Here is a 26,214-nt window from a genome sequence, read left to right on the forward strand (position 1 = left end):
GCCGACTCCAGCAAGGCAACCGGGAAGCGCCTCGAGACCGACCCCCGTCTACGAAGCCCTTGCCGTCGCCGTATGGAGCGTGCAGTGGCTCGTGGTGGGACGTCTACGTAAGCTGTGCCTTGCTTGTCAGTATTTGCATTGTAAGATACTTAGTCATTTGATAGGCGGCCGTTGTGCACTGGTTACTTGCGCTGTGAACAACCTGTTGCATGTTCCGAACTGGACTAGTTCCTTTCTTTGGATGCATGTAAAACGCCGAGAACTGTCCGAACTAAACCACCAGTTAACAAACCTGACTAATTTTTTTTAACAAAAGCGATAACTTCGAGTGAGCTTTGAAAAGGCGCACGTTTTTTTTTTTTTTATTCTTTAACATTATGTTAAAATTACACGGATGTAAACCTTGAAATGTGAAACCTCCGTGTCTTACCCTTAATTATACCAGTCAAAGCCTTTAAAAAATACTTAGTCAATAACGCGTTATTGGAGGAACTGACGCTTTGTTAGGAATAACACTATTTGAAAACTCATGTACATGATGCAACAACTCCTCTAAAATTATGCATTAACCGGTAGATATTGTGGCAATCTTATCTTATTGAAGGCAATACGATAATAATTATTTTTGATAATCTGACAGTTATGGCGACTAGAGCATGTGACGCATTTAATGTACTATTGCTATAACTATGAGTTCATGAACGTGAGTTACGGCAAGAATGCCCCCCATAACAAGGTAGTAGCACCTACACACAATACGGGTCAGCGCAAAATGAAGGTTGTACAACCGCTGTTGTGGCTGAGCATATATAGCAATCTTTCACAGAAAACGACGACACAGGTTCATTTGGCGGCCGTTTTGTTAAAGCTATGATGGGAGAGAAATGTATAAAATTCCTGTGCACTGAGATTGTGGAGCGTGTCACCGGTGGCCAAACTTTCTTTTTCAATTTCGTGCCTTGGAAGAGAAACGGCGAGCACCGTGGACCCCCTCAAGGAAGTCTTCCATACGAGGCAAGGAGTACACGTCGCTTTCGTAAATCGATAAGGCAGACATAACCGACGCCAAACCAATGCAAGCATTGTTCCACAGACAGCCATGGAGTGTAGGATGTTTGAGTTTTTTTTTTTGTGATCATCCTCTTGACTACCCCGACATTAACGTGTCAAACAGTGGCATACTATACGGGGCACGGTATAGGCACAGGCAACTTCGGAATTTATGCGCTGTATGCAGCAGCAGTTTGGCCCAAAGAATAGTCACTACTATGAAAAAAATGGTTGTTTCGCCCGAGAGGCGAAGCATCGTTTGCGATAATAAATTAGTGGACAGCTATACAAAGTAAGGATAGTACTACTGGTGTTTATTATGCATAAGGAAGAGACGCTTAATTCTGCAGCCCATCTGGGAGCACGGCGCAGCGTCGTAGGGGAGAGGGGGAGTAGGCCTGTAAATAGTAGTTTTATCAGCCGTATACAGTTGTACACATATAGGCATACTAACTAAATTAACAAGCATGGTGTCACGCGCGCACAAGCAAACATGAACGCATCGCACTCGACGACCGCGGAAACTGGCTGTCAAAACGTTGGAGTGAGTCAGCGCAGCAGCAGCAGATCGAGAGTGCATTGAGCTTCGTGCCGGCGCTCGCATCAACGCTATCTTAGCCGCGAAAACACAGGTAGGGCGGGCTGTGCCCCCCGCCGCCCGGGGGGGGGGGGGGGGGGGGGCACTAGACCGCCGCCCGGACGGGCGCTCGCGGCGCAGAAAAGGCCGCCACCCCCACCCCCGCCCCTCTCTCCGAAGCCTTCCGGCCCAGCGGGAGCGCGCGGCTGGCAGTAAAGCGTGGCCCTCCACCTTTGTGTGCGCGAGCTGCGATTGCCGGTTGACCGTCGCATGCTTTCACGCACATACTGCGTATGGCGCGCGGCGACGATTTTGTTGTCCATGAACTTCATACGGAACCTCCCGGCGATGGCGACGACGACGGCAGAATTTAGCCTAGAGTGTCCATATAATTGCTAGTGCAATAAAAAAATATTGTGACATAATAGGAGACTGCGGCAGACAAATTCGGTGTCCCCAGGTAACAGGTACGGGGCAACCAACTGCACCAGCGGACAAATTTTATCGCCATCCCCACCTTGCGACAGTGGATGACCAGCGAAGCTGTTCAAAAGAGCCACCACAACTGCTGAGGGGGGTATGCAATGTTTTATGGCTTTAGTGTAACATTAGTAATGCTTTTTTTGTTAAGCAATGGTAGCAATGGGAGTAATGGTAATCTTTGCAACACGCCGCCGCCCATCGCGGTGGCGTGTTTCTACATTAAATCTACGTGTTAACTACATTAAAATCGGTTGCTAGGCTAGTTATTTTACATGCGAAAGGCCAGGGACGTCACTCTTGTTTTGAGCTTGTTCTTTACTGAAACGTATGCTGTTCTGTATGTTGCATGCGTGATTCCAAAGAATCTATGCGCGGTTCGCTTAACTTTGCTGAGTGCTTGTACCCTCTGCCTTACGGGGGTATGATTCATTGCATCTTTGCTTGCTTTCATGAGCAATTCATGAGTCACTGCTTGTAGCCTCTGCCTTACGCGGGGGTATGAGCCATAGCTCTGCCCGCACTGACGCGGGAATCGGCCCACCCCAAGGAGGTTTAAGACCTCCTTGGCCCACCCTATTAAAGAGAAGCTTTATATATCTAGGGGAAATCGAATATGGCTTAATTTGCCAAATCACCTCTGAACATATTAAAATCAGCATTGGCTCGAGCGACGTCGTTCTCTTCTGCAGCTGGTTCGTGCTCGGCACGCGCTCGTGCCACTGCTCCCGCGTTCGTCGTCGTCGTCTGCTTTCACAGCTGGCTGCGTTACCGCTCATCATTCCAGCGTAGAATTTCAATTCTCTTCTGTCATCGTAATAAGGAGGCAGCGTTTACGGGGATATGAGCCATTCATTGGCTTACGCAATGGACAGATTTAATTTTGAAGCAATTTGATTTGAAAAATATCGCAAGCGGCAATGGCGGGCGAAGGCTGCTAATCACGCCGCTGAGCAAACACGAGACATAGAACGCAAGCGACAACGGCGGACTGCGGGCATACCGTCAGTGACGTCGTTCTCTCCGTCGCAGCGGAACGTGTGTGTAACCTCATCATTGAGAAATACTTTAATGAACCCTCGGGATTAACCCAGTGATAAACACCGGGGCCACACATTTAAGTTTCGCTGATTAACCATCTTCACGGAGGGGAAGGGCTGACGAATTTACGTGTAATTTTTTTTTATTCTGTTGACGTTACACCACGAAGAAATCCCGGGATGCTAGCCATAGACAGCTTTGCTATAAAACTTAGAAAGTTAAGCACACGGCACGTTAAAGCAGAGACTTTAATAGACGCTACTTGCTATTCCGGAAAGCGTTAAGCTCGAGTGGCGGCACCCCTCGTGGCAGCACTTGTGTCATAAAGCCATAATGTTGTCACGTGCTGTTTCAAAATGCAGGTGGTGTAAAGACGGTGAACGTTGCCACAAAAAGACGTCTGCAGTTTGCTACAAAGCTAGGCTAACTGCTGACAGATATGTCGGCTTTCTGCCAGTGCCAAGCGGTGCCATTGTTCGATAACTGCGTCAACTGTCGATACATGTTAGACAAGCAGGTTGAATGCATCAGCAACAATCCCTTTCAGCCTATCGGCAACATTATCTGAGTGATGTGCGCGTCATACAAGATATCTTGTGTATGTGTGACGTAAGGCTCAAATTACATCCACGCGAGGCCGCATAAAGCGTTCGCACGCAGCGTGTCGGTAGCCGTTGCAGTCACTAAGCAAGCTATACAAATTTTGATTCAGCTTCCGAACCAATGAGGTAATCTTCGTAGGGTTTGAAGCAGACTTGGGGTGTGGCACCTTTAGATTAAACATAACATTTGCGAACATGATAAGATCCACCTCTTATTGGTGTCGATGCGCTCGTGCAGGTGGATTCCGGCCTGGTCATCACCTTGAACGCCAGGGAAGACGCGAGGATCGCGGGAAGCCGAGTAATGGATGCCCCTATGGAAAGTGTCGTGGCCAGCGCGGACAATGATCATGCAAGTGCGGCCATTACAGAAAACTTGAGGTAGCGTCCGCTGAGTAGCTCAGTGACGAGCTCAAAGAACGCTACTTCCGCCAAGTTGTTACGTGGCAAAAGTGCAGACGAGAGGCAGTATACATAAAATAGACGAACGAATTCCAATCCCTGACTAAAATGCGAGCGTTCGCGTCATCTCAAAAACCGTCGCCGTCAATAGCAGTACCAATTTGCCTCTTTTTAACCCCTTAACCGTTTTATTATTTGGATAAGTCCCGTGTCCAAACTGCTTATTTTTTAAAATTTTATATTGAATATTTTCCGTCTAAAAAGCAAGTTTTCGGTGTTGAAAAAAAATAATTCAAGCACATACTAAGTCAAATTAGCACATTAAAGTTTATAATTGCTCATGATAAAGGAAGCCAGCTACCTGCTGGTAATCAACAATAAAAACAGAGCAAGAGCGCTGTTCGGATAGTTTTATCAAGTCATCAGGCAATGCTATATTGAACGCCTTACCTGGGACGCCCAAAAACAGAAACCGAGGACCCTTCGTGGGGATGCATCCTTCACACCAATGCACCGCCAATGACGCGCACTGGCAATAGTGTCTTCTGAGTAGTGTACTTCATCTGATGTACTGCTAATTTCTAAGACATCGGTATTGTTTCGCTTCCATAATTGAATTAAATTTCGCTTTCTGAATCATTATCGTCCAAAGAGCTGGACGACGAAGAAATTCATTCTTTTGCGCGACGATGGACCAGAAACACATGCGTCGCCTTCACCCGACGCCATCTTTTTAGACGCGAGTTTCCCCCCAAAGAAATGTGAAATGGTGGTTGAAAAACATAAATTACCTGCCCAGTGCTGCCATCTGCAAAGCAACACACCAACTAGCCCGCAAACGAGCGTGTCTCATTTAAAACGCTCAAAAGGAGATATTATCTCGAGCGGATGAGCTACACTCGTCCAAAACGATTTCGGGACAGTTCGGCAAAGACTAGCTATGCTAGTCCTAAACGGTTAAGGAGTTAATTAATGAGGCTGGTCCGTAGCAATATTACCGGCTGTATGAAACTTCGGAAATCTTGAAATTTTCGCCAGGTGCAGAGCGATGCATCAGATAACTGCTGGTTGTTTGACAATGATAAAAAATGAGGAAACGTTCAAATAAAGGAATTTTATTTTGAGAGCAGCTTTTAAAGCCCCGTTTGGCGCCTTGCCGGGCTATCAGGGTCACGCGGTGGTCTTGGCGGAGTGACAGTCGACATCATACATTTTATTCAGTACCACCTAAAAAGTGCATGCAATCCACAAGACCTTGAAAAGGAGGAAAATGGTTTGCTTTGCTATCATGACGCAACCTTCTCTCTTTTTTTCAGTCATCGGCCGCATCGTTTGTATGTTTTCGCAATGGCGATTGGTAAGGTATATTTTGTTATATGCGATCTCTTGTGTATTTGACTACGGCTAGAGCAAGAAAACAATGACCACTAAATTATTAAGCCTAATGTTATCAATGTTCTAGGCATAGCTGTGACCAAATGACGCTTTCGTGTTTCAAGCGTACTGGCTTTGGCGGGAGAGTATTGACTGTTCTAAATAGAATTATTGACAACATACAACTAAGAAAAAATATATCGAGAGACAAATATTTGCCGATACATACACACCTACAAATCGATCTGAAGCGAAGTTTTCGTAAAGCGAATATTTAAAGAGTTACACAACTTAATGCGATCCGCTCAATTGTGTCAATTTTATCCGGTGCAATGTGTAATGTCATGCAGTCTTTATGTTTATCTTTTACAAATGATCCAACAATAAGTTCATGCAAATTCGATGTTCATTCGCTAGACTGCTCACAAGCTATGCCCAAACCGAAAACACCAAAGCACTCCAATAAACCGTGTAGCGGTTCACGCAGCCGTGCCATTCACGAGGACCAAGGCGATGTTATTTAAATTCTGAGGTTTTACGTGCCAAAACCATGGTACGATTAGGAGGCACAGTTGGGGGCTCAGGATTCATTCTGACGACCTGGGGCTCTTTGACGTGCATCCAACACATGGTACAAGGGCGTTTTTGCGTTTCGCCTCCAACGAAATGCATCCGCATGCGGCCGGTATTTGATCCAGGCCGTCGGTCTTGGCGACGCAACGCTAAAACCACTATGACACTCACGTGGGTGAAGGCGATCTACGATGCTTGTTGAGGGAATAATTGTGGTGGAATTAACGATATATATCTAAATACATTCAGAGATCTTCTGCACCACTTTTGTCATAATGGAACATATCCCTTCTTGAAGACTGATGAAGAATGACCAGATACCCAGAAGCACGTTCCGAATAGCCCCAATAATGAAATATTATAAATACATGATATACAAGAAAATAAAAGAAGCTGTTGCATATCATGCGCTTTGCCATTAAGCCGTCGTTGACCTTCACAGATATACATACGAGCTGGGATTATATGTAGAGGTATTATGTCGCGATTATTTAATTTATGGAGTTATTTTTAATTTATATGTTAATTTATTTTAATTTTTAAATTTTGGTCGTATTTTTTATTGCGATAATATTGAATCTTGCAAAACTTGAACAAAAACATGCTCGGGAACCAAGTTGTCAACCTGTAACTCCGAAAAAAAAAGCACACTATCGAATTCCGTAAAAGAGACATATTAGAACAATTTACGCTGACAAAACTGGCGTATCAAATATAGCACTAATTTGTGAGCAGGAAATTTGCGAAACCCTTGTTACCATTGAAGCATTTTTACGTCAACTGATATAAATCACATTTGTTCGCTTTAGATGCTCCAACAGATGCATTCAAAAAACTGATATCTGATTTTGCTGGAAAGTTACGGATTTATAAACTTCCTGCTTAATTTGTTTCTTCAGATTTTTGAAAAGATTTGTATTTGTGTAAAATATTTGCCGGTTCAGTAACCAAAATTCGGCTTGCTACACTTGCGACAATTTACCAATCTCAAATAAGTCAACGACTTCTATTCCGACCATGCCAGCGGCTCTCAAGAGGAAATTTCTGCGTTATGCATGCATTTTAATAGGAAAATTGACAGCATCACTGCTGCCTTGCACAATCGGGATGCTGGCTTGGCATTTTGTTAACGCGTAAGGGTTCTCTGCCGTGCTCCAGAGAAAATCTACCCATGTACGGTACGGTGCGCTATCATCATCACGCAAACTTTTCTGGCATTCCCGCGAAATTGCGATACTTTCTCATTTTGTGCTTACTAATGGTACAGAAAGTAGGCTTTAAAAAGTTTGAAAGATTTGCTTTACTAAAAGAGTTGGGCGTACATTTCTAGCAATTAGGATATTTATGCATAAATTGTTTTGCCTAAAAATCTAAACCAGGAGCCTGTACATCTATAAGAGTTGTAAAGACTAGTGCTGTCCTGCGGCCGACCTATTCAGCAAGACAGCTGCAGCACCAAGCCAGCTTGTATCCATGGTCAGACAAGTGTTATAGGGTTCGCAAAGAATGCGTCGTTTTAAAAGCAGATAATTTTTAGCAACAAATCCGTTACAGGCAAAGGTAACTGTACAACGTAGGTTTAATGAACAAAGAAAACATTAAAAGATAGGTGAAATACCGGACTGATAAATATGTGTACCGGGTCGACCACATCTAAGGTGAACACCTCATTTGTATTCACGATATCATAGAAGGTGATGTTCAGTACATAATTCGAAAAATCGTTATTGTCTTTATCGACACCATGATTACCTATCGTATAACGAACATTTCACTCGTAAAGTAGAATAAACGCCATAGTTTTACCGGCTTGATTACTAATGAGGTGTTCACCTTAGATGTGGTCGACCCTGTACATTACGTGATAAGCTCAAGCTGGCTAGGTGGCTATGTGTCACCGCGTCCTTTGGAAGGGCACACCAATGAATAATTCATAATCGTGAGGCAGTGGAAGCTGAAAGGAGGACGGTCGGAGAAGGTTGGGATACCACTGGGGGAGCCTTCGACTGCGAAAAATTGTGCGATCGGAATGTGCTGCTCGAAAGGGGAGGCCGCAGGGTAGGGCGTGCCCTCCCCGCCAAGATCGCTTGCTTTTCACTGCATGATTGCCTTCAGCCCAGACGTGTCACTCGATATGCGCACTCGCCAAACGCGCATGCACTAAGCTTTAAAGATTTGTATGGACGCGTGCGCGCGATGGCCGCCGGTATACTCTAACGCCGTAGTTTCGCCCATGGAATATGTATGTGTATTCTCACGGTGCCACAAGAGCGAAAAAGAAGACGAGAACCAACAAGATGCGGTCAGCACCCGGCGCACCCGGGCCGTCAGCGATCGCGATGCCGAAACCGTCAGTCATCTTGACCCAACCGCGCGATCCTGGCACCTTTTATGGTAAAGGCACCGACAACGTCGACGTCGAGGAATGGCTTGTCATGTACGAGGGCGTCGCTGCACACAACCGATGGGACCCGACAGTGATTCTCGAAAATCTTGTCTTCTACTTCCAGTGACCAGCACGCACCTGGTATGACACACAAGAAAAAGAGCTGACCAGCTGGGACTCCAGTAAGAAAAAGCTACGCGACATCTTTGGCAAGATCACTGGCCGAAAGTGCGCCGCTGCGAAAGACCGATCCTGCCGTGCTCAGACAGCTACAGAGACGTACGTTGCGTACATCCTTGATGTCCTAGCTCTTTGCCATCGCTTCGATTCCAGTATGCCCGAGGCTGACTAAGTGAGGCATATTCTGGAAGGCATCACCGATGATGCGTTTAAGTTGCTCGTTTTCAAGACTGCTGGATGGTTGACAAAACTATCCATGGCTGCAGGTGTTTCGAAGACGCGAAGAGCCATCGCGTCGCCCGACAGTTCATGCGGCTTCCAAACACCGCCGCTACGTCGTCGCGCGAAGACACTCATTCGTCTCTGGAGTCGTCCACTCCGGATAGCGTTGCCCAAATTGTGAGGCACGAAATGGAGGCTGTGTCGCCATTTTCTTTCGGGCGCCCTTCGAAGGATACTCAATCGAAGATCTCTCTCATCCAGGCAGTTGTCCGCGAAGAATTGGCACACGCAGGAATACAACCCGCGTGCTCCATAACCCGCCCTTCGGTTCGACCTACTGCCCCTCTTCATCGACCTCCACCGAAGTTTCGACGATATCAAGGTCGGGCTCAGTGACAAACACCTGACGACAAGTCCATATGCTTCCACTGTAGCGGCGTGGGGCACATTTCCCGTTATTGCCCTTCGTCAGCCTTCGTTTTTCCGGTCCACGTTTTACTACCGCCACAATGACAAGCAGCGCCCGCCATTTGATGCTCCAAATGACCCGACATACCGCGGCATGCCCTTATGCTTCCACCGGACGCTCGAGCCATTCACTGTCGCTGCACAATCATCGGTCCCGCTCACCCCTGACCTGTCGTTTTTCCTCGCTGCACCATTATCTACGCTCATCCCCGAAAAACTGACATACGCGGCTCCCGGAGGTGACGCTGTATTGGGACCCCTACCTGCAAATCCTCTCCTTACCTTGCCGACAGATCAGAACCTAATCGCCTTGGAAGTTGATGCCCTATCTCTAACTGCCCTGTTCGACACTGGCCCACATCTCAGTCATGAGCGCTGATTTCCTGAAGCGGCTCAAGAACGTGTTCGCAACTGCCGAGTGCCCCGTAGTACAAGTACAATGTACAATGGGGGAATTCCCGCTTGCCCAGGAATATGTGCCGCTCGTGTCAGCGACGGTGGTCGCCACCCATCTGTTTAGTTCCATGTACATGACCATTGGCCTCACGACGTGATCCTTGGGCCTTGATTTCTTATCTGCTCACTCAGCTATAATTTACTACTCGGCTGGTGTAGTCCAACTTGGTATAGTCCAACCGACACTACCGATGCAGTGCCTATCCAGCTTTGTTATGCTGACTTTGTTCGTCTGCTACCTCAGGACTACCTGTATCACTGCTGTGCCCAACCCCTGTGTACCGGATGGTGACTATGTCGTCATTCCCTGTGTAAGCGCCCTACTTTCGCACGGCGTGTCGTTTCCTCACACCGTTGTGAACATATCGGCTAACAAAACTTACCTTCCACTCCTGAATTTTGGATTCTGCCCTCAGGTAGTACCCAAAGCATCTCTCTCACTACACTGTTGCCGTCGCACGAGTAGGAACTTTCTTCCCTCTCGCCTCGTCCATCTTCGCCTTATCCTTCGCTTGTCGCCTCCTCCGCCACCTGTAATGCTCATTCCGCAACGTAGCCTCCAGAACACGACGACATTACGGAGATGGTAGCCTTGGACCTTTCACCCACACAAACCGACGATCTTCGTCATCTGCTGGCATCTTATTCCGACATTTTTGACACTGACGGTCGGCCTTTGAGACAAACCTCCTTTGTGCATCATGGCATACATTCCGGCGATGCGCCACCTATTCACAGACGGCTCTATCGCGTGGCACACGCAGAGCGCCGAGTGATACAACAGAAGGTTGTTATTATGCTTACCAAGGGCATTATTGAACCACCATCGAGCCCGCGAGCTTCTACTTTTGTCTTGGTAAAAAAAAAAAAAGACAACAGCTGGAGACTTGGATTGGATTGCCACACGGTGCTACGTATTTTATCAATACACCTGCGCTCCGGTTACTGCTAGATTGCCGTCAACGACATGGACCGTGAGAAAACCACATTTGTTACACCAGATGGTCTTTCTCAGTTTCGAGTCATGCCGTTCGGCTGGTGCGATATTCAAGCCACCTTGGAACGCAAGATGGACACGCTCTTGCGCAGCTTTAAATGGTCTATATGCCTTGGTAACCTCGGCGACGTCATCGTGTTCTCGCCGACTTTCGTGACCTTGAACGCCTTTCGTCTATTCTCTCAGTCTTCCATGTTGCTGGGCTACAACTGAATTCTTTGAAGTGCCACTTTGGTCGCCGCCAAATTACTATCCTCGGTCATCTCGTCGACTAATCTTGTGTTCGCCCCGATCCCGCGAAAGTTCGTGCTGTTCTCGTTTTTCCTGTACCGACAAGTGCAAAAGACGTGCGCAGCTTTGTAGGCGTTTGCTCTTATTTCCGTCGATTTCTCAGAGATTTTGCGTTGATTGCTCGGCCTCTGATTGACCTTCTCAAGAAAGGCTCCCCCTTTTCAAGGAGTCCTGACCAAGCTGCTGCCTTCAAACGCCTTATCACCCTGCTCACTACGCCGCCAATTCTTGCTCACTTGGACCCAGCTGCCCCAGCAGAGGTACGTACAGATGCTAGGGGCTTTGGAATTGGCGCTCTTTTAGCTGAGTATCATCGTGGGCATGGTAGAGTTATTGGGTACGCAAGTCCCCTGCTTTCGCTCGCTGAACGCAATTACTCCATTACACAACGCGAGTGCCTCGCACTCGTATGGGCAATGAGCAAATTCCGGCCATACTTATACAGCCGCCCTTTCACCGCTACAAAGGACCATCACGCTCTCTGTTGGCTATCTACACTTAAAGATCCAACTGGTCGTCTAGGTCACTGGGCACTACGTCTTCAAGAATTCACCTACACAGTGGTGTACGAGACGGTAGGCTACACCAGCATGCAGATTGCTTGTTTTGGCACCCCGTCGACGCTCCAGACTCCAAGATGAACCTGTTAAAATTTTTATGCTCTCCGCCTTCCACCACATTGTCGAGGAGCAAGGACGTGATACATCATTGCGTGACTTCATCAGCCACCTGCGTCTGATCCGTCAGAACCCTCGCTTAGCACGTCCTTCATTTTGTACGGCATCTTATACCACCGAAATATGCGCCCAAACGGACACGAACTGCTTATAGTTGTTCCCTCTCATCTTCGGGAAACTGTACTCGCGCAACTCTATGATGTCTATACTGCTTGCCACAAGGGTGTTTCTAGGACGTACGACCGTGTCCGGCAACGACTTTTCTGCCCTGGACTCTACCGTAGCGTGCGACGCTGTGTCGCTGCTAGCGAACTGGACCAACGTCGTAAGAAGCCTGCTTTGCTTCCGGCTGGAACCCTCCAGCCCATTGGTATACCCACCGAACCATTCTATCGTGTTGGCCTCGACCTGTTGGGCCCTTTCCCTACCTCCAGAGCTGGAAATAAGTATATTGCCGTCGCAAGAGATTATGAAACCCGCTACGCCGTCACACGAGCCATCCAGGCTTGTTGCGCTACCGACATCGCAGATTTCCTGCTCCAAGAGCACGGAGCTCCTCGCTATCTTCTCACAGACAGGGGCCGCTACTTTTTACCTAGGGTTATCTAAGATCTGCTTGGCGCTTGTGCCAAGAAACAGAAGTTAACGACAATATACCAACCTCAAACAAACGGCCTCACTGAACGCTTGAACCGAACACTTACAGATATGCTCTCGATGTATGTCTTCTCAGATAATCGCGACGGGGATGCGGGTCTTCCATTCGTGACGTTCGCGTACAACTCGTTACATCACGACACCACTCTCTGTTCCCCCTTCTACATCCTCTTTGTACGTGACCCGACATTACCTTATGGCACGCTCCTCCCAACTTCTCTCGAGTCTCCGTCTGAGTACGCTCGCGATGCCATAGCTACAGCTGCCAAGGGCCGTCAGATTGCCCACTGTCACCTTTCTGAGTCGGAAGCGAGAGAGAAGTGTCTTTATGTAAACCGTCATCGTCATGTCGACGATGACGGGTCCAAAGGAGTCCTCCTTTGGACTCCTTCACGGAATGTGGGATTATCGGAAAAACGGCTCTCGCGGTACTCCGGCCCTTACCGCGTCGTCCGACAACTCAGTCATGTCCCTTATGAAATAGCTCCAGGCGATTTCAAGCCATACCATGCGGCCGCCATCTAGCATGCGCCGGGTCGGCACTTTCGCCGCCGGAGGTTATGTCACGGTGCCACGGCAGCGACAAAGATGACGATCACTAACAAGACGAAAGAGACGATGTAGTGAGGCTAGCCTAACGTTTCGCCATACTGGTTGTACCAGCCATATCTTCTGCAGAGTATACACGGTCCTACTTAACCTTATATCTCTGCCCGTTTCAAGATTTATATGCGATATCTATGTGTCACTACTTATCTGGAATATGTGTGTTTATCCAGACTTGGTGAAAAATTAAGTTTAGATTTTTATAACCTTTCCCCTCTACTACGTCAATGTTGAGGTATTTTTTGTTAAATATAATTCAAACAAGCGGCTAAATTATTTCGTGGCTCAGAAACTAAGAAAAGCGCAAGAAAATAGTCCTTGATTGACGGCGGTGGCTTGTAACGTCAGTTCAGGATCAATATGATCACTATCACAACATCAGCACAAATTTGCACAACGAGCAATGCTTCACAAAAAGAAAAAAATACATCAGCATTTCTACAATCTCGTCGCGTGGTGATAGTGAAAGCTTACAACCAAATCCACTTGGCATAGACAGTCAACCACAAAATATTACGCACCATGAAATCTGTGACAAAGCTTAATATCTCCGCAGCCTTTCAACGTAGCCTGGTATTTGCATTTAAGGCCTCGACTAGAATGAGCTAACAACATAGTCGTCTACTGTTTTACTGGCTACGGCTATAGGCTGCTCGGGGATTTGAACGTTTTCTCATGTCCCGTGGTCCGTAAACTTTTCTCTTTGGCATTACATACGTCAGAGCACCCACATGGTTGTTAAATTAAACAATTGAGACATCAAAAAACTGTCCCAGAAGCATATTTCCCCACACCTAACGATAAGCTATCACTTGAATTCGACAATCATCCTCCAATATTCAGAGGTACTTTTTTAAGGGACGTCAGAGAGTCATTTCTTTCAACATTTGTGCTATAAGCTTTATCAGTCGTCAATTTCAGCGACCTGGGAAAAATGTAATGGTTTAACCTATGAAGTACCAGGAAAAATCTACCCGTTACATTTTGCAGATTTCTTGTGTGTGGTGATATTTTCACACTGTAAATACATTGTGAAAGTTTCATGATTGCCGCTTTATTCTTTGAAACACTACGATATTGTACTTTATAAAGGACGCTGGACCTTTATGGGAGCAGTACCTGATGTAGGTTACCAAATGGTAAATGCTATATTTTGGAGCTTCAAAAACAAAGGCTTGCAACGGCGAAGAGTCAAACAAACTTTGCATAAGTCCTCATAACCTTCTGATAGCAAAATGAGCATTTTTGTGGGAAATATAGTTTGCTGGTAGGTGTTTTGACTATTCAAGTGTGTAGCATAATTTCACGGAGAAGGACTTTGGTGTTGCTTTCAGAGGCGCGCGTGATGAAAATATATTATTGACGCAGACCTACACGTGATATCTTACGATGAATGCAGGTTTTCAAGACTAAAGCATTCAGCCACCATTTGGTTGAGTGGTAGTTGAAAGATTCAACGCACTGGTGGCATCTCCTCCAATAACAGTCGGTTCTTGCATTTCAGTCCTGTTATATAATTTGGCCGGCAACATTTTTGTTAGAATTTTCCAACCTTTCAAGAGAGGGGATCTACGTCTGCTTCCGCAATGCGGGCTGCTCTACTTTATTTGCATAACTCATCTCAATTGGCACAGGAATATAGATCGTCTTTGTTGTTTTCTGTTTCCTCCCACCAATTTTCCAATTTGTATTAAAATCCTGCATAAATTATCTACCGTTTTAAAAATGTTCATATGATATCCAAATGGCTTTTTATTCATCTAAATTTAATGCAACACGGCTCGCTATTTTATTGAATGTGAAGATAAGAGCGTTGTCATCTTTCTCAGCAGCAAAAAAGGAAACAGGATAAATAATAGCAATCTTGATGTAATCCTTAATATATTTTTTACCTGCGATGGTCTCTGAAGTGTTTCTAGTCAGCAAAATATATTAAAAAATAGCCAGCAAAAAATAATGGTAAGAAAGCCACCGTGTGTGCTTCGAGAACAAGCACACCCCTCTAGCATACACTTAGGCCCAGTGTACTTTACAAAGTACACTTACATTCATTTTCTTGCGACGCTATAAATATGTATTGTATATAGAACGTCATGCATTCATCGTTTACGTCATTCTTTTCTAATACTTCCACACAAACCTCAGCTTCGTGAAGCATATGATATGCTTGATAAAAAATAAAGAAGGGGCGTGTACGGCCGCACCGGCTGTGTTCAGCACTTCTCCTAGTTTGGCGAGGATTAAATCAAATACATCATGAAGCTGTCAAAAAAACTACAACGGGGTCATTTTGGCAGGACTGTTCTTATCAAAATGGCGTACTAAGGAACACAGTATATTTATTCTTTAATTATTTACAAATGAAAATGGTACTGTACTTTTTAAAGTACGGTGGTCCCAAATGGGTTAAAAACTGCAGTGTACAGAAAAATAAGAAGCGTGGCACTGGTTCTGCACTCGAAAACGCACAGCCAAATCGTGTTCTTTGACCAGATATGTGATCCTGGAGTTTGTTCAACCATAGCCTCCTATATTTTGTCAACACCAGCCCAGTGACGCTGGCAGGGGGTCACTCAGATATAGCAAATTATATTTAATGCAGCTAATTCCAATTAGGTATACTACATTCAATAGTGTACGCTTAGTGCCCCACGAAAGTAATTGTGCAATCCCTAACAGTTTAATCTGTTACTTCTACGTAACGTTTTTTCCAAACGTTACTAATACTGCTAAAAAATTGGAGGACGCTTAAGCTTCGCCTTTAAGAGTAGAACGCGATAGCGTTATCAGGACCCGTTCGCATCGCATCGTTCGCATACGTCAATTAGGCTTCATTCACTGCAACACTGAACGTGGGAAAGCGAGCTTACAAAGACTAAGCTTACACCGATCCTCTTAAAGTCGGCTTCAGTTTTAAACAGAAATGCATTGCTAGAAAGCCGTTTTTCTAGGGGCAATATAAGTGGTCTTATATTAAAATGTGAAGGCCCTAGCACCTTTCTTTATTATTTTAATAATTGTTTGCTATTGCCCCGAAACGCGTGCGTGTCCAAAACGAATTAGCAGGCGAAGTCCCAATTTGACCTGCCTAGGATGCGAGCGCCATTTGGATATCGTTTTCGCAAGTAAAGCACCCAACCAAGCGGCTGTAGGTCTGGTAGAAATGCTGGAAAGGGGGTTTGTGTTTGAGTTTCCTCGTAGCAAAATTAGGCTTTCTCGTACATTCAAAGTACAATCCGACGCCGATTGGTAAACAATCCGACGGTGAATCCGACACCGAATGGTTAAGTCGTACTTTACCATTTTTCTGGCGGATTTCACAGTGAGAAATTCACTTTTTGTTCACCAAACCCTTGCACCACGTGGAGGGCCTACACGGTCGGGGAGGTTGGGTTGGTTGAAGATGATTTTCTCCACCACCCGCATACATCGCGCGCCAACGCCGGTTGCCGACGCCGGATTTTGGGCGACACGGGGCCCTTAACGCTATCGCGTTAATACCTACAACAAATAGAAGGAGAAGGCCTGGCTCTTTGATTGCGTAACCTGCAGCCTTTCACGTGTTATACATCTTCAATGACAATTGCTTTTCAACATTTCCGTTCGCTAACCAGCTCATTTTCTTGTGAAGAGATCTGAGAGAACACAACTCCCTGGACGTGCATGCTGAAGGAAAGCACGGTGTTGTAACTGAGGAACGCTTTGTCCACAAGATTGCCCTTAATGCCCTGATTCTCGCATATTGACGTTCTACGAAGCGCAGCTCTTGTGTGTGGCTGGTGCTCGGACAAGGTGTTCCTTGTTGTGCAAATGAAAAGCCGAAAAAATTGCCCGGAGATAATTTCCTGTCATCAACATCAGAAGAAACTATTATCGCTGGGGAGTCATAAAAGTGCTGGTTCGATTTGTGCAGCTCATGTCTGCGGGAGTGGTGAGAATCGGAAACAGGTATTGAGAAATGGAGCTGGGCATGCCATGTAAGGCGTAGAAGTAATTAGATGCGTAGGGTGGATCACCAGAGTTATAGAATGGGCGCCAAGAGAAGGGCAACACAGGTGAGAAGGATGGCAGAAAATTAGGTGGGGTTATGAAATTAGGAATTTTGCAGGCACAAGTTGGAATCAGCTAGCGCAAGACAGAGGTAATTGGAGATCGCAGGGAGAGGCCTTCATCCTGCAGTGGAGATAAAAAAATAGGCTGATGATGATTGAGTGTCCTAGTTCTCCTGCCTGAACATACGCATTCTTGAGACAGTTGCATGGCGCGACCATGGGCATTCTATTGTAGTTCCTCTCAAATTCTACTGCTCAATGTTGCTTCACCATTTATAGCTTCTCTAGTGAATGAAGAAATTTCTTACATGTAATTGGTTAGTGAAAAAAAGTCGTAATTACAGCAAGCATTGTAATCTGTTAGGTAATAAAAGGTATCTATTAATTACAACACTGCCAAAAAATGTCATCGCCTACAAGTCATTTCTTTACGGTCATCATTTGCTTACAAGTCTGGTAAATTTGTTCACATACAAATATTCAAACATTTTACTTTCTTATCCTGTCTAAAAATATTCCCATGAATCTCGAGTTCATTGACTCCCTGCATGACAACCCGAGTTGAAAATTTTTATTGGCAGCATTTGGTTTAGCAAGCAATTGAATAATTTTCTTTTTATTGTACAAATCAGGCGTCAAAAAGCCTTGTATTTCAAAATGCAACTTAATTGATCCAGTGGTGTGCATGTAGTATCTCTTAACATTGTGATAACTGAATTGCTTCTTCTTGAATTCAATTTATATATATATATATATATATATATATATATTGTAATGAAGTGGAAGCACAAGCTCGGTAACAGAGGACAAAAGGGGAAAAAGAAGAGGAAGTGAATAGAACAGCCGGCCCAGTGAGCTGAGTGCTGTGTCTCTGTCTCCTGTTCCTTCCTTTACAATGGCGCAGTCGGCTAATACTGAGACTTCGGAAGATCTGGCCCCGAGCATCGCAAGCGAACGGACACTACCGGGACCACATTCGTCGCCGCAAGTATTCGCCACATCATCCGGGGACGGCGTCCAGGCCTCCTCAGTGTCTCAAGTGGACGACGGCGCTAGTGAGCTCAACCAAGCCCTCTCTGCTGTCTCAAAACGACTTCAGACAATGACCGACGCGTTTGCGTCAGTCGTCGGACTAAGCGCGCTTTCACTGCAAGCACCGACGACTCTTCCTGATTTCTATGGTTTCCAAGAGGACCCTGTAACTTGGGTGCGTACCATAGAATCTGTCGCTAATCGTTACGCGTGGACAGACGCCGTGAAGAGGTCTATGGCAGAAGGTCGTCTCCGAGGTGCAGCTCAGACTTGGAATTTGTTTGAAGGACGAGCCTATCCAACTTGGTCCAGCTGGACCGCGGCGCTGCTTTCTGCTTTCGAGAACTTGCCAAGCGCCTATGACACTCGCTTTATGCAGATGCGGTCACGCCAGCAAGATCCAGATGAAGACATAGCCGAGTACATTTACGACAAGCTGTGGCTCCTTAGCACCTGCAACCTTACCTGGGCTTCCCAAGCGGCCAAGCAGTATGTCATAGATGGCATCCATGACTCCACGCATGCTGTCGTCCTGTCCGTGTATGCGTTAGAGACAGCGCCTGACGCTTTCGTCCGCAAAGCTTCGGTGCTTCAGAACACAGCTAGACGGCGTCGGGCTGCCACCACGCAGCCGTGTGCTACTTCTCAAGTTCCCCTGATGCAGTGTGGAAGCCCCTCCGTTGGCGACGCTAGCCACTGCACTAGCGACGGTGTGCAAGACAAAAGACAGCAAATGCGATACCAGAGCAGCACAAGGCCGTTGGTGTCAATTCACGTCGACGGTATCGGAGAGCTGACAGCGCTTGTAGACACCGGCGCTGAGCGTTCAGCGCTGCTTCGGCGGCACGCGCCTGCCAATCTCCATCCCTGGACTCAGGCACCCTTGCGATGCCTAGGGGGAAACGTACAGCCAGCAGGCACCATTGACCTGCGGCTACACACAACCGCTGGTACAAAGCATCTACGCGACGTGCCCGTCTTCGACGACTTGCCTGCCGACATCATTTTTGGCGCGGACTACGTCCTTTCTAACGACGTGCAACTGAACATTGAGGGCGGTAAAGTTATGCTGCGGTCCACAACTTCCTGCGCGCCTCCGACTGAGTCACAGAGAGGTGAGCCTTCCGGCAGGAAGACCCTTTCTAGCGTTCTCGAGCAACATCGCGCTCTGCTTGCCGACAACAATGCACAACTTCCCGGTACTGACTTGCTTGAGCACCGCATTCCGACAGACAGTCACCCACCTATATACGTACAAATGCGACGGTATGCTGAACGCGAACGGTCTGTCATTGCCGAACAAGTAAGTGAGATGCTGGCTGCTGGCGTGATTAGACCATAGTGCAGTCCTTGGGCCGCACCTGTTGTCCTTGTTCGCAAGAAAAACGGATCTTTGCAGCTCTGCGCTGATTATAGAGAGCTGAACAAGCATACTATACCGGACTCCTACCCACTGCCCCGCATTGACGATGCCATCGATACAGTACGGAATGCAAGATTATTTTCGTCGTTAGACCTCCGGGCTGGGTATTGGCAAATCAATGTCGCAGAAGAAGACAAATTTAAAACCGCGTTCCGTACACCATCAGGCCTTTACGAGTTCAACCGTATGCCCTTCGGCTTACGGACAGCTCCCAGTACATTCCAGCTGCGCTATGAACACCGTGCTGGGTCCGCTTAAGGATCACGGCTGTGCTGTGTACCTCGATGATATCTTAGTTGTGGGCACAACAGAAGAACATCTTTGGAACCTAGACGAAGTTCTTGAGAGGCTCTACAACGCTGGATTCCGACTAAACCAGTGAGAAATACCAATTTGGACTTACGGCCATCTGGTATCTGGGTTACTCCATATCTCTGAGAAAGGCGTACAGCCTATCCCTGAAAGGATATCAGCCGTTACGAACTTCCCCACTCCGACGTGCATTAAGCAGCTGCAGTCGTTTTTGGGCATCGCGTCTTATCTGCGAAAGTTTGTTGCCAACTTCGCTTTGACAGCTGCTCCCCTTACTGACCTGCTCAAGAAAGATACGCAGCTTTAAATGGGGCCAATCACAGGAATGGGCGTTCCAATCGCTCAAACATCAGCTGACCGACTGCCCTGTACTGAGCCACTTCAATGAAGACTGGACCACAGAGGTGCACACAGACGCTAGCCAGGTTGGACTCTGGGCAGTACTTGTGCAGCGCGACCCAGATGGTGCTGAGCATGTTCTCGCCTATGCCAGCCGAAAACTTTCAGATGCTGAAAGTCACTACCACTCCAACGAGTTGGAATGCCTAGCTGTTGTGTGGAGCGTTGACAACAAATTTAGACACTATCTGCTTGGTCGGCATTTCACGGTGGTAACAGATAATGCTGCAATTTCATGGATATTCTCAAAGCAACACCTGAAGCATAAATTCGCACGCTGGATAATACGACTACAGGAGTATGACTACAGCGTCCGACATCGCGCCGGTACTCTAAACCAAGTGGCTGACGCATTGTCGCGAAATCCTAGTGGGGACGACTCGTCTAGAATGAAGGAAGCCTGGATATTATTTTCACAGCAAGACGTCACCGGAGGCCCAACGCCAAGACATTGACGTGGCGGCTATCATAGCTTCATTTGCGGACGCATAGAACAGCAAGAAATATGTCGTGCTCGACGCAACTCTCTATCGTCGTCTATGGAAGAATAAGTGGCAAGTTGAAGAACACCTTCTAGTCATCCCTGCTTCGTTGCGGCCTGGTATTCTTCACGCCATCCACGATGCACCTGAAGGCGGACACGTAGGTCAGCGAGCGACACTAAAAGAAGTACAGGAGCGCTTTTGGTGGCCCAAAATGAGTAAGAGTGTTCGTGATTACGTCGCTAGCTGCGAAATATGCCAACGACACAAGCGGCTTCCAGGGTGCCAGCCTGGGCTACTCACACCCATTCCACCTCCTGCTACCATATTTCACACAGTTGGCATCGACCATGTTGGCCCCCTACCAACGACAGCGGTTGGCAATCGCTACATCCTCATTGCTGTTGACCATCTATCCAAATTTGTGGAGGTGGACGCCGTGCCTTCTCTGGCACCCAGCTACGTGACAAGATTTTTGAGAGACCGATTTGAACTGAGGCATGGTCTTCCGACCAAACTAATATCCGATCGGGCACCCACCTTCCGCAGCTCCGAACTCCGTGCCTACCTACGCCATGCAAGAGTTGAGCACCACTGTGCCTCAGCGTACCATCCGCAAGCAAACGGCCTGACGGAGAGAGCTAATCAGACAATTCAAGCACGTTTGGCTCCCTACTGCAGAAATAGTAAGCCGCGAGAAGCAGATTGGGACGAACATCTCCAGGCTGCTGCTTACTCAATGAACACTTCACTACAGAACTCAGCTGGGACATCGCCGTACGAAATAGTCTGTGGCCAGTTACCCCGCCTTAACGCGCTCAATTTGGATACCCCGATCAGATTTGGACGCCCCTTCGCGCGACAGACATTATGCCGCAATATTCGAGAAGAAGCTCGCAAGAGTGCCGCGAGAGACCAAGACGTTCAAAAGCGTCATTACGACCGTTGCCATCGTCCCGCGCCGCAGTACCAGATAGGAGATGAGGTGTGGGTCCAACGAGGTAGTCGAGCACCGGGAAAGAAGCTTGGCGCGAAATTTGAGGGTCCCTTTGTGATCACAGAACGCCTGGGGAAGAACACTTGGCGTGTTCGCACTCTGGATCAACAGGGAACCTTGGGCAGGAGAAGAAAGAACAATTTCGCCGTCCACGTGGCTCGTCTCAAGAAGAGGGTCCACCGACAAATCTGATGTGGTTGTGCACTGAGTTTCAAAAATGCAGTGTGGCCGAGTGTAATGAAGTGGAAGCACAAGCTCGGTAACACGGGACAAAAGGGGAAAAAGAAGAGGAAGTGAATAGAACAGCCGGCCCAGTGAACGGGTGCTGTGTCTCTGTCTCCTGTTCTTTCCTTTACAATATATATATCCGAACTGTCCGTATATCCGTATATATCCGTACTGCTCTGTGGACGCTATCATTAAATATCGTACACGCCTACACGCTTGTATGAAGGTACATTATTATTTGCATAAACATCAGGCTTTCCCAAAGTGGCCCTCTCACTCAAGCACGCGATAGTGACTGGCAAATATCGAGTGTCGAGGTCACCGATGCAGCCTACGATTTTTATTTAAGCCATGCACGCACTACCTGAATTGGAGAAAATATTGTGATCGCCTTTTATACCCAATTTTGTCCCCAATAAATATTCTATTTGAATAAAGCATACCTTGCCAGGTTTCTAGAAGGGTCATCTAGTAGCACTCGAGTTTGATTTATTATATGTTGAGTGGCCCCTCCTAATTTCTACCTTCAATCAGTGTCAATTTGAGGATGCTGACCTTCTTGATGCCATGCCTTTTCTCTCATTATCTGCAGTGATGGGACTCATTGCTGTGCAAATCGTGTGCTGGATGCTTGAGAAGCTGGGCTTCGGCAAGCAAGGAATCAAGGCCAATAGTGTGGCAGCCAATTGGCAAGCTTCGATGCAGGGCGTAGTTCCCAGCCAAAGCCTCTTCGCCAGATTACAGAGATGCGGAGTAAGGGGACTTCCCGGCTATGCCAAATTTTTTATTGGCTACTATACCTTCTTCTTCTTCTTCATTTCCTCGGTGTGACATCTCCTGCACCACTCGCACGAAATTCAAGCGACAGCGAGCGTAGCTCCGCCTGCGCAAATTCTCTGCTCCAGGCTGAGTTTTAACTGAAATAAAGAACACCGAAACCCGAGAAAATATCGTTTGTTGTTTTTCGGTTGCATGTGCAGCGAAGTAAGAATGTTTTCAAGGGGTTGACGTACGTGAACCTGTACATATAAAATTGAGCACTGTCATGCAGAGGGTGTACTATCGGAAATGAGCCTTGATGAATAGGAGCCGTGACGAACTTTTTCACTGCCATTTGAGACAAAAGAGTATCCATAATCTTTTTATGCACGCGCGGAGTACCGTTTTCGCTGGTCGTGCAACAGAACATTGCATAGTAAGCGCCGATAGAAACTAAGTTCTTTCATTGGCTGCACAAATGTTCGCGGGCTATCTTCATCAATGAGTCACCTTCTACGGATGTAAATATTTGGTGAGTTATTACTTTATGAATTCAGTCAGTGATAAAGTTGTCCGTTGAATGCCTCAGGACTTTACATTTGCAGCGTACCAAATAATACACACGGGTAGCGATGTTTTTTTTTTTTCTTTAACCTTCGTGGTAGCGCAGGGGCTATAGCATTGCGCTGCCGAGCTCTAGGTCGCGGGCTCAATTCCGGCCGTGGCGACCTCATTCCGACGAAGACAAAATGCAAAAAAGGGGAAAAAAAGAACGCCCATATAGCGTGCCCAGGGTTCACGTTAAAGAACGTCAGATTGTCCAAACTATACTGCAGCTCCCCACAACGGCGGGCCTCATAATCAGCTGAAGGTTATGGCAAGTAAAACTCCAAACGTAATATTTCCTATTAATGCAAATAGTTTCACCACTGGGGAATGCGGACCATGCAGCTTTGCAACACACTTGATCAGTCAATAATTCCACGCATCTATTAGGTCGGATGCCTACTGATAGCCGACAATTTGATAGCAGTACGAAAGCTAGCTTTGCTTGGACACAAACTGGGAGCAGGTTGATACGTTAAACTTTAGATGTGAATTTCTGGACGTCTTCACATTTTCCAAGTGCAATTGAGCGACCTTCGTTCATAGCTGCATGCGTGTGTATTGTAAGAAGATAATTCTGGTTATCTTTGACTGAAGGAACGCCGTTCACCCAGTATCAGCAGAGTGTAAAAACATTCGCCGACGATTACGAAATTCCCTATTGCGAAGTTTGAGCGCAGCTCTATACCAGTTTTCATTTCGTGATGTATTGGCTGATGCGTACAGTCTGTCTCGTGCGGTACGTTAAAAATGGAGCGATGTGTGGTGTGACTGCCTCGTTAATCTGGACAACGCGAGAGCCAGCGTGTGGGTGACGCGGGGGCTGTTTCGATTTCTGACCGACGAATGGTGGCCGGTGCGGGCAGACTCGCGCTACTGGTACTCGCTCGCAGTGTGTGGTGTGCGCAGCAGTCCCTTTGGTTTTTTGTGCGTCCTATCATGTGGCACCCGATTCCACCGAGGGGAGAAGTAAAGAAGTCTTAATTGGCAAAGGATGGTACCGTTCGTTGCCTGCTGCTGTTCGAACGATGTCTCACGACTCTCACCGATCGCACAACGTGCGCTGGTCCAATAAGACGTCGAAGATGGTCTTCCGTGTCTTTAAAGACAACAGGTGAACGTACAGTTTACGTCCTGGTCTTCATTTGTGCTAATTTGTGTAGTCATGAAATGTTGCCCATGACATCCACTTCAGTGCATTTTCTGAGCGTGTATCATTAGCACGTCATTAAAACGAGGTCAATGATCTCTTGTGTTGTAATAGAACTTCATTTGTTTTGTTTTGTTGTTTTTTTTGTTATTTTTGGCCTGGCGCATGATGGAATGATCGCCAGTATCGCGCGTGCGCTCAAGAGAAAAAAAAAAAAAAACGAAAGGTACGTGCAGCAGTTTTGTGAATCTTTCGTATGATTTTTGTATTGTACTTCAAGAAATCATTTCTACATTCATTTTGCATGGCGTTACAGCTCACTCATATTATAGTGAACGTACGTATGTGAATAAATGAATAAAGTTGAAAGATTATGTACAATCATTTTGTGTTCTTATTTTGACGAAAGTTGATTTTAAAGTACCACAAAAACAGGCAAGCTTCTGTAATGACGATGAAGTTACATATCTTTTTTTTTCGGAAAAACGTACGTCGCATTCTGCCTGTTGAGTATCATGAGCATTTTATCCCCAATGTAAGGAAAGAAAGTTTCATTACAACTAAAAATTCACGCTTTTCATATATGTGAATATATTCTCTAAACATAGCGAAGATACCTATAACATGGTTATTAAATTATGCATACATCGTTTTTTTTCAAAGCCAGATAACTTTAGAATATGCATAACACAGGTTACACGTTTCAGTGAACCGGTGAGCCGTTCAAATGAACCGGTTCATTTCAGTGAGCTGAGCCGTTCCGAGCCGCTCACTGAAGTGAGCCGTTTTGCCCATCTCTATAAAGCGACGACAAAATAATAGAAAGTGGTCAATGTTTTCGGGTTCCTGGCAGGTAGTACACAGAGCGGACGGTGCCGGACCAGACCTGTATAAGTAAAAATTTAATGGCGGGATTCTGCAGCGTAATTTTGTTATGGAGATTTCTAATTTACGTGTGGGGCACCATTTATTGTCCGACGAAAAGGACAAATCATTAAATTCCGACGTTTGGATTTTCAGTTTCATAGAATCTTGTAATAGGGAAAATTTTCTAAACCTATCCAGAGTGACATAAGCCGAACTAGGCATGACAGACACAACTGGCCCATCAAGAGATATCCGCGCAAGTGTGTCAGCCATTTCATTTAAGAATATACCCCGATGGCCTGGAACCCATACCAATCGTACCAGACTTAAGTTAGGAGGGGTTAACAATTTAAATGTGTTTGCTTCAATAGTGTCTGCAGATGAAGTGAGTGATGTACATACTGACAGTGAATCAGTCACTATAACCACTGTTGAGTAATTTGAAGGAAGTTTCCGCAGAGCTAAGATAATCGCTGCTAGTTCAGCCAAAAATATGGGTGTGAAATCCGGAAGGCGTACTGCATAAGACCAGCATAGTGACTCGGAGAAAATACCCACACCCGTTTTCTCTTCATTCATTGACGCGTCAGTCGCGATCACATGATCTATTCCTAGTTGCGTTATATGATTTTGTAACATGCCGTTTAAGTATGTAGTGGGCAGGAGTTTGGCATTCGATGGAATATATCGTCAAATTCTATCATCATATTAGGCAAGGGTTTGTCTGAGCAAGCGATCTCGCGTATAATAACGTTTAATGGATCTAGCTCAGCTTGTACAAACAAAACTTGACGTCGAAGTAGGCGGGACCAATGCTCATAGAAAAATGCCCTCATTTCCCTAATGAATACAAATTGTGATCTTCTCA

The 26,214-nt window shown here is 46.4% G+C and overlaps 1 protein-coding gene across 1 annotated transcript; it reads left to right on the forward strand.

The window, feature by feature from the left end:
- On the forward strand, window positions 1-22,894 carry LOC125946433 (uncharacterized). Its single transcript, XM_049669714.1, has 4 exons — window positions 1-140; window positions 3,989-4,131; window positions 5,469-5,509; window positions 22,557-22,894. The coding sequence occupies exons 2-4, from the start codon at window positions 4,055-4,057 to the stop codon at window positions 22,793-22,795; spliced, it is 357 nt and encodes a 118-aa protein (XP_049525671.1). The 5' UTR covers window positions 1-140; window positions 3,989-4,054; the 3' UTR covers window positions 22,796-22,894.
- The last annotated feature ends 3,320 nt before the right edge of the window (window positions 22,895-26,214 follow it).

The sequence above is a fragment of the Dermacentor silvarum genome, chromosome 6 (assembly GCF_013339745.2).
Source record: "Dermacentor silvarum isolate Dsil-2018 chromosome 6, BIME_Dsil_1.4, whole genome shotgun sequence".
NCBI lineage: Eukaryota > Metazoa > Arthropoda > Arachnida > Ixodida > Ixodidae > Dermacentor > Dermacentor silvarum.

Excerpts from the sequence above, each read along its gene's own strand:
- LOC125946433 (XM_049669714.1), top strand. The coding sequence starts at position 4,055 with ATGGATGCCCCTATGGAAAGTGTCGTGGCCAGCGCGGACAATGATCAT. Across the intron at positions 4,132-5,468 it reads GCCATTACAGAAAACTTGAG|TCATCGGCCGCATCGTTTGT; the intron begins GTAGCGTCCGCT and ends TCTTTTTTTCAG. Across the intron at positions 5,510-22,556 it reads TGTTTTCGCAATGGCGATTG|TGATGGGACTCATTGCTGTG; the intron begins GTAAGGTATATT and ends CATTATCTGCAG.